The 8547-nt window shown below is 50.4% G+C and overlaps 1 protein-coding gene across 1 annotated transcript; it reads left to right on the top strand.

Annotated features, from left to right (window-relative positions):
• The first annotated feature begins 1170 nt into the window (after positions 1-1170).
• On the top strand, positions 1171-7909 carry FASLG (Fas ligand). Its single transcript, XM_043491030.1, has 4 exons — positions 1171-1586; positions 1793-1838; positions 3191-3247; positions 3709-7909. The coding sequence occupies exons 1-4, from the start codon at positions 1194-1196 to the stop codon at positions 4101-4103; spliced, it is 891 nt and encodes a 296-aa protein (XP_043346965.1). The 5' UTR covers positions 1171-1193; the 3' UTR covers positions 4104-7909.
• Positions 7910-8547: the final 638 nt, after the last annotated feature.

Below are 8547 nucleotides of genomic sequence, written 5' to 3'. Positions count from 1 at the left end.
CCCTGCAATGTGTTGAATGCCTAAAAGTCTAATGAATCACGTAGATATGCTACAGTCATTTTTACCTTTGAGGGTTCAGGCGTTACAAAGCAGGGGGGCAAAAGTTTAGGCTGCTAACTGTGCAGGTCAGTAGGATTCAAGAGGGAGCCTGCTTAGCCATCTTGGCTGACTTCTGATGTTCAGCTGGGGTCATGCTGAGTACCCTGGCGACAATAAGTGTCCTAACTGTTGGCTGCCCATGCAACCCAACCCTGATTCTTTGGGGTTCTCCCATCACTAGCTAGTTAATGAAAGGAGTTGCATGGGGTGGGAGTGGAAGGATGGTTTGAGAGGAGACTTTGGATCTCTGTTCCAAGGGATGTGTATTTTCTGCCTCAAAATTCATTGCTTCTCTGCTCTCTCACCCACTGGCTGTGCTCACGTTATGTAGGTGGAATGATGGCACCAGTGATATATGTAGCAAACTGGCGAGCTGCTAATTCCAGGTGTATTAGCACTGGGGTAGCCCCGAGAAGCCCCAGCTGAGACTGGGGCTGAATTGTGCTAGCCATTGTACAGAGACATAGTCCCTGTCCTCAGCGTTCACACTAGGCAAGCCAATGGAGGTGCTGTTATCCCCGTTTTACAGCTGGGGGAGTTGAGGCACAGGGCAGTTAAGTGACTTGCGCAAGGTCACATAGGCATTGAACCAAGCTCTGTGGATCCCAGTGCCTTAAAACCCAGACTGTCCTGCCTTTCTTTTGCTCCTGCTCCATGCCCAGGCCCACGTCTAGCTTTCAAAGCCAACAGCTGCTGAGGTGGGATGGCGCAGTGCTGCCAGCGTAGGCTGTTGGAAATGGGTGGCGGAGGAACAGGCAGGTTTGTGCTCTAATGTGGTTACTCAGCACCTGGGTGAATGGAGGATGGGAACCCTCCCCTCTTCCACTCTTAACCCTTTCCTAACTCAGAGCACCTGCTCTCTTGGCCTGGCCAGTGGGTCTAGTTTATGGGGATGGCCCATGGAGGTTACAGTTGCAGCCCATGGCTGAGCTTTTAGCTGCTCACTCAGAAGCACCTAATGTGCCTGCTCCCTTCATGAGGGAGGAGCAATCTTGCATCAGAGGGGGTGGGCGGAAGCTCTTTGAGGTTTGCTGCTTCTGGCTCAGGGTTTTCAGACTTGGGCACGTATGAGTAGATCTCGCACTGCTAGGGTGATGCAGGCGTATAAAGGCAGAGCCGGCTTCCCTCCTGGGGCTCAGTCTGTGGCTGGCACAGCCGGATTTAGCTGCCGCATGAAAGAGGAGTTCCATAGCCAGGGCGGCCCAGCCATTCCACTGCCCACCATGCAGCAGAACCTGAATTATGTCTATCCCCAGATCTTTTGGGTGGACAGCTGTGCCAGTCCCACTTGTGCCCCGTCGGCTCCCGTTGCCACCTGCCCACCGCCCGTGCCGGAGAGGAGGAGGAGAAAACAGAGCAACAAGAGGGATGGCACATGTCTCTGTTTCTTGGTGGTGTTTTTACTGGTTCTGCTGGCCCTTGCTGGAGTAGGGCTGGGGATGTTTCAGATTGTTCAGCTGCAGAAGGAACTGGCTGAGCTCCGAGAGGTAATGTCCGTCTGGTTATTAATAGACGTAGAAGTGGCCAGCAATGAGAGTGCTGGGCTAGACACTTAGCGGATATAAATTGGTGGAACTGGATTGAAGTCAATGTCCACTTGCCCCAGCTGAGGATCTGTTCTGATTCCTGATGGTTATTTTACATGTCATGGTCACTTACTAGGTGTGAATTTGTCTCTCTTCTGTTTTGACAGTTAACCAGCACCGGACATGTTCATTCGTCTATGGAGAAGCGCATAGGTAAGCCATCCTTACCCAGTGAGTCAGTGTGTGTGTGGGAGAACCCAGGCCAGGAATTCTGTGAACGGCGGCATCTCTGCTCTTTCCCCTTCCTGCCCCCTACCGCGCCTTCAATTTGGGTGGCAGATGGAGGTGTTACATCTGTGAGGTTCTGATGCTTTTCAGATGACATGTTCACTTTGGCTGTAGCAGTAACTGTGCATGTCATGGGCTTGGGGGGCCGGTAGGGGTCTCTCTTCTGCTTGAGAGCTAGAAGAAAGTTGGCCTAATGCAGTCAGCCTGTGGGGAACATCGATTAGAGATGGCCCAGCCCCAGATCTGAACACCCATAAACATTGCAAAAATTCAGATTCCCTTGGATTCCAACTCTGCAGCCAGGGTCCCTCCTTCTCCTTTCTTGGATGATGCATGTGATGGCCTGAGTTTCACTGTAAAGGCGGGATTCTGGTTTTCCTGCCAGGTTGTGAGAAACAGTCATAGGGAGAGAGGAGTAGAAAGGAAAATGATAGCAGATGGGTTTCCAACATTAGTATATTATTATTTCCTCTTGTTTTCCTTGACTTTTTGCCTCTTTTAAAGTGGAACTTGATTTTTTTGAGTCTCTAGTGTACAAGCTATATTGTTGTAACTAAAACTGTCTGAGCATTTTCTGACCAAATATTTTCCCATCTGGAAAATGTTACCTCAAAATCATAACTTTCTGGATGAATGTGTCAATTTCAATGCAATTTTGTTTAGAAACCAGTTTGAAAGGAAGCATCTTGGGAAATCATTCTGCCTTGACTTAAAATTGTAACTGAGCTAAAACAGATGCATTTTACTTCCATTTATCCAAAGATTTAATTGCTAAGTTCAAAAGAATCACTCTGTTAGTCTTCAGGGGCCTTCTACCTTTAGATGTTGCAAGGCTCCTATTCTTTAGGGACGTGGAAATGATCTTATCAGAACAGACCAATTGTCCGCAGCTGATCGTGCAAAGCTGGATTGTATCATATGGAGGGAGAAAGAAATTTCTACTTGAGCCCATCTGGGAATCAGTTTGACATCTTAAAGCGATCTAATAGCCCTTGCATTTTTTCCTAGCTATTCTAGGTACAGATGTTGCTCTGAGTCTTTGCATTAACTGCCCAATCCTCTTTTTAAATTTACCAAGCTACGGTGTATATCTGAATGCTGTCCTGCAGCAGGTAGTGTCACAGATTAATTATGCCTGCCTGATAAAGTATATCCCCGATCCATTGTAACTCTCTCTCTCTGTAATTCCCTGGAGGGGACCCCCTTCCTCGTCTTAATTTCCTCACCGCGTCTTCTCCACAAAGCCTGAAGCTGTCTCCTTTCTCCGTTTAATGCAGGACTTCTGAATGTAACAGCAGAGAAGAAGGTGATCAGGAAGGCAGCACATTTAACAGGTATAAGACACAGGGTAAAGAGTCAGCATGTCGGGGAAAGAAGTGGTTGAAGGAAGCTGGATATGGATGGGGAAAGTGGTTTCTGAGTTACTTCCTAGTTAGTCATCTGGCTATCGAGCAGCAGCGTTCCCTTTGGATCATTCACCTTCCAGGATTGACATGTGAGACTCAAGGCTTCTGATTTACTCCCACTTCCTTTTCCCATTCATTTCATCTGGTACTTTTACGTTTGTGGGTTTTTTGCTTCACTTTTGGGCTGAATAACCATGTGGCCTGGAGACTGCAGAGCATTTGACATGTATGAATGAACTCAGCCTCCTGGCTCTGAGTTTGGCAGGCATCATGTCTGTTTTACAGGAAGAAGCTGAAGTTAAGTAACTTGCCCATGACTAGTCTTACTTGCAAACTGTTAGCATGCACGTGCCTCTGTCTAAATGCTTCTTGTTAATCTTTGTTACTAGGCAAAGCTGATCAGAAAGCCCTTCCTTTGGAATGGGTGGCCACCCTTGGGCACGCCTTCACCTCCAGCATTCAATACAGACAGCGCAGCCTGGTGATTAATGAAACAGGCCTGTACTTTGTGTACTCCAAGGTGTTCTTCCGAGGCAAGATCTGTAACAACCTTCCCTTAGATCACACGGTTTTCAAACAAAATCCAGCCTACCCAGCTAGCCAGGTGCTGATGGAGGACAGAAAGATGAACTACTGTGCGGCTGGGAAGATGTGGGCCAGGGGCAGCTACCTGGGGGCATTGTTCAACCTCACCAAATCAGACAGCTTGTATGTCAATGTCTCCGATACGGCTCTGGTTAATTTTGAGGAAACAAAGACATTTTTTGGTTTATATAAACTCTAGAGCTGGCCACCAAAGCGTTGCTTTCAGCAAATATGCACTCAGGACTGATATTAACATGACTTGGGTACTGTACAGTATAAGATACATTCTGTCCATAGGGCTAGTCTAATACTGTGCTGGGCTAGCCAGGATCTAGCTGGAAGAAGCCCACCAGGCATCCCTTGTTTGGCCTTTGACATGCAACAGCCAAACTGACTTGGAAACGGATCTCCAAGGATTAAAACTTTCACCTTGTGAACTATTTGATCACCATAGGAGAACCTTAAGTGTAGATGAAAAAAATCTAGCATGCCAAAGGTCTCCTTTAAACTCACTACTCACTCAAGGAGAGTGTTTACTACCTGAGAAGAAGCTGATGCATTGGGCCCAAATCTGCTCTGTTACATCTATGAAAATCCCATTTACCCTACTAAGGACAGCATTTGGAGAGATGGGGTTTGTGTGCATCCCCACAGGGCTGGGGTGTTCACTGCCTGGCGCAGGATGCAATCATTGCTGCTGGGGGCGGGGAGGAGAGATTTATATTATGTATGGCTGTTTAGCACCTTAACTCTTTGCTTTTGCAGGTGCTCCAAGTGTCTACAGGGTATGTCAGGGTAGGAGGGTTTTTTAAAGTTATTTGCCATTTTCATCCTAAAATGTATCCCCCTCCACTCCCCACATTTGACTTAGAAAATGGCTTAATTCCAAGGACCAGATTTCATTCCCAGGGCTCATCTGGGCCATGTTTTATAGAGGATAATCAATAATTACATGAAAAATTTAGTAGACGGAAGTATGGAGGGAGGGAAGACCCTGTTTTTAACTGCTTCATTCCCAAACAACACACGGTGGGTATCTGGAGTCCTAACATAGCTGACTCAGGCAAGGTCCAGCAGCAAGGAAGAGTGCTGGAGGGAACTTAGAGCACAGTGTTATAGGGTTACACCCAGAAGGCCCATGTAATCCTGGGCGGGGACTCCATTGAGGTCTGTAGTTTAGGGATCAGGAATGAATTTGGCTGAAAAAATCCAGAATTTTTCCTGGGGTTTATGCAAGTGCCTGTATCCCCTTCCCCTCTTCCTGGGGAAACTGCACCCCAGTTGCCTGCCCTCTCTGGAGCTGTGGCTGCAGCTCCCCAGCAGCTGGGACAGGAGGTGCTCTGAGGCTAGCCCTTGCCTTGCTCTGCACACAGGAACTTTGAGGTGACCATCCAGAGATGGGTTTGGGTCTGAGCTCTCCCTGCCTCCTGCCAGGTGGGTGGTGATTGCAGCTGGGGAGCTGGTTCAGGCCCATCTCTAAAATAGCCCAGGACACCCCACACCTCTCACTGCAGAGTCCCTGGAGATCCTGGGGGGCGGAGGGGAATTCCAGCAACCCCTGAGTGACGGGGCAAGTTGCAAGGGCCGTGCATCCAGCTGGGTGACCTCACAAGGCTCCTCCTGGGCCCTGGGGCTGCTGTGGTGCTGGGCAGCCTCTGCCTCCCCCTGCGGGAGTTCTCCCTGTAGGCTCCACTCCTTGGGTCCAGGCAACAGCTGTCAGGGAACAGGGCAAGGATGGGAGCTTCTGGAGAAAGGTGAGGAGAGAGCAGCCCCCTCCCCACACCCAGCCCTCCTGGATTCCCCGCTCATCCCCCTGGCTACAGGCTACCCCAAATCCAGTCCTTCCTCCAATAGCCCCTGGTACTCCCAACAGATCCCAGCACCTTTCCCTGAGCTCCCCATCCTCCCCAAACCACCTCAACACATTCCTTACCCCCAACATGGCTCCCTAGTCCCTTCTCGCACCTCCCCAACTCACCCCAGCAGCTCCTCAGCCTTCCATGGCTCAACCAGCTGCCACATAACCCCCCAGAACTTCCCCCACCCCCATGGCTCCCCTGCCCACCTCAACCCACCCCCAGCTCTTCAGCTCACCTTCCTCTGGCTTCCCAACCCACCCCAGCCTCCCATGGCTCCCCAACACACCTAGCCCACCCTAGCACCTCCTCTGGCTTCCCAGCACAACCCATCCCCCACATAACCCTCCAGAACTTCCCCCACCCCCACTGCTCCCAGCCCACCCAGACCCTGTCCCCAGCCTCTCTAATCCACCCTAGCATCTCCCCTGGCTTCCCAGCACAGCCCAGCCCACCCCATAGCCTCCCAGCCTTTGCACCTCCCTAATCTACCTGCACTTACCCCTCTACAGCACCTCCCCCAGGCTTCACTTCAGCAACTCCCCAGCCCTCCAATCCATCCCAGCACCTCTCCTTGGCCTCCTCTCACTCCCCAGTGCAACCCAGCTCCCACATGACCCCCCCAGCTTCTCCCCCCAAGCTTCCGCAGTTCCCCAAAACATGCCACTGCCTTCCCTAGTCTCCCCAACTTCTCCCAGCCTCCCATGGCTCCCCTGCCCCCAATTCAATCTAGCCTCTCCACTGTTACCCACCACTCTCCCAGCATCCACCCAGCTCCCTGGGCCCCATCTTCCAGGTCCCCAAGCTGCCCAGGCCTCCTTGACTCCCCAGGTCCCCCTCAGCCCTCCATGGCCCTTCATCCCTCTTTAGCCATCTTCTCCATCCCCCATCTCTTTGGTCCTTCACAAGGCCCAGGCGTCCCCTGCACTCCTTGGGGGTGGGGGAGGGTAGGTAGCCAGGCTACCTCCAGCCCGCACTGACTCAGTCAAGTGAGACCAGCTAGTTGTGGTGGAAGAAGGGGGGTGGTGCTGCAGAGGGATCTAACTTTGGGCAAGTCCTGGCAAGGAAAGGGGACAGGGTGGGACCTCACTTGGGGAGCGGGGCATTGCGTGGAAGGGGAGTGAACTGCAGACAGTATAATAGGGGAAGGGAAAAAAATCACTATTTCTTCTCTGGGGGTCCTCCCGATCCGGGTCTCCTAACAAACCCACTCCTGCCACAAACATCGCTGGGGGAGCGCCTCCAAAAGCTGGCAGTTGTGTGAAAGTTGGTCCCCATCCAGGGAACCCTAGTATTCAGCAAACCAGCTGAGTGCTCCCCCCCAAGCTTTCTCTAACCCCGGGGATGTGCTGGAGGAGCCATTGCACTGACATAGGATGGCTGTTGTGAGTCCGAGGGAGGGCCCAGAGTTTGCAGGATATGTCCAGATGTCTGTCCAGTTAGTGCTTAGTCTGGGGAATGGGTGCAATACTAGTATACCCAGGAGAAGCAGAGTGCAGAGCTGCTTGGAAGCTGCGATCAGAGCCAACGTACAGCAGAGGGTACTGACCAGACTGCACCTGAAATCAAAATGGGAGGCAAAGCCAACCATTCTTGCCCTGACTAACCTCCACTGACCATACCTGAGATAAAGGCCAGGCTTGTATTTATGGCCCAAGTACTATGTCTCAAGTGCCCTTCCCGGAATGAGCACATAGTCTCAGTTAGTTTCCATCAGTTGACTCCATGTTCCATCACTTGGCTGTAATGGTTTTTACTGGCACTTCCACAAAGGATGGGACATGTTGGTGAGCACTATGTGGTCACTACCAGAAGTAGGGTAACTAGACAGCAAATGTGAAAAATCAGGATAGAGGATGGGGGGGGGGGGGTAATAGGAGTCTATATAAGAAAAAGACCAAAAAATTGAGACTGTCCCTATAAAATCGGGGCATCTGATCACCCTAACTAGAAGTGCCATTTTTGGCCTAGGTAGTAACTGAAAACCAGGACTTGAAGCTTGCTGAACAGGTTGCAGCACAACCCCAGTCAGTGAGTAATTAATGTGACACACAGCAATGTAGCAGTCAAGCAGGCAATCGTTTAAACTATTGATGTATTGTTCCCTATAATATATATATGTACAGCATAAATAATGTTATTTTTATAAGTGTGATTGGCCCCGTCTCATTCATGTGACTAGGAACATGGATTTTATGAGAGCTAAGCACTAAACCTTCTCTCCTCAACAGTCTTTATTATATACAGGGCAGATCTGAGTTTTTCCAAACGCCAGGATGTTCAGATCCAGATTTTTTTTATGGGCTATTTTAAAGATTGGATCCAGCTGTGGAGTCCAGATCTCAGTTCAAGTTCTGGTCCTCCTCCAATCCTACCGCCCACACACCATTTGGGCAGGCGTGAAAGTATTGGGCAGGCGTGAAATTGGTAATTGAGCCCCTTGCAGGCTGAGCGTGTTCCGAGCTTGGGATTTATTTCAGTCTTTGCCAGCTGTAAGTGTTTAGGTGGCTGGGACAGGACACATGGGGGATGGACGCATGATTTTAATTGTTGGAAGAAGCCACATAGCATCAAGGCATGAATCAGGGGCACGTTGGCTATCAGGCGGCTATGCACCACTCCTCAGAGCAGCAGGCAGAAAGCGTGACTATGGAGGCTCATCTCCTGGTGATTGTTTGAGCTGGGAAGGAGAGCGAAAGTGGGTAAAACAATAAGGAAGAGATGAGCCCAAGCCACAAAATATGGCTCCAATCTGGTTTTTGAGCACTGTGCCGTTTGGGAGAGGAG

The sequence above is a fragment of the Dermochelys coriacea genome, chromosome 8 (assembly GCF_009764565.3).
Source record: "Dermochelys coriacea isolate rDerCor1 chromosome 8, rDerCor1.pri.v4, whole genome shotgun sequence".
In the NCBI taxonomy this organism is placed as follows: Eukaryota; Metazoa; Chordata; order Testudines; family Dermochelyidae; genus Dermochelys; species Dermochelys coriacea.
Note: the sequence above shows the minus strand (reverse complement) of the source record. Positions and strands in the feature narration are given on the sequence as shown.

What these genes read in the sequence shown, in the direction of transcription:
- FASLG (XM_043491030.1), top strand. Translation starts at nt 1,194, where the DNA reads ATGCAGGCGTATAAAGGCAGAGCCGGCTTCCCTCCTGGGGCTCAGTCT. An exon ending in GTCTATGGAGAAGCGCATAG is followed by an intron (nt 1,839 to 3,190) that starts GTAAGCCATCCT and finishes CGTTTAATGCAG; the next exon opens with GACTTCTGAATGTAACAGCA. An exon ending in GAAGGCAGCACATTTAACAG is followed by an intron (nt 3,248 to 3,708) that starts GTATAAGACACA and finishes CTTTGTTACTAG; the next exon opens with GCAAAGCTGATCAGAAAGCC.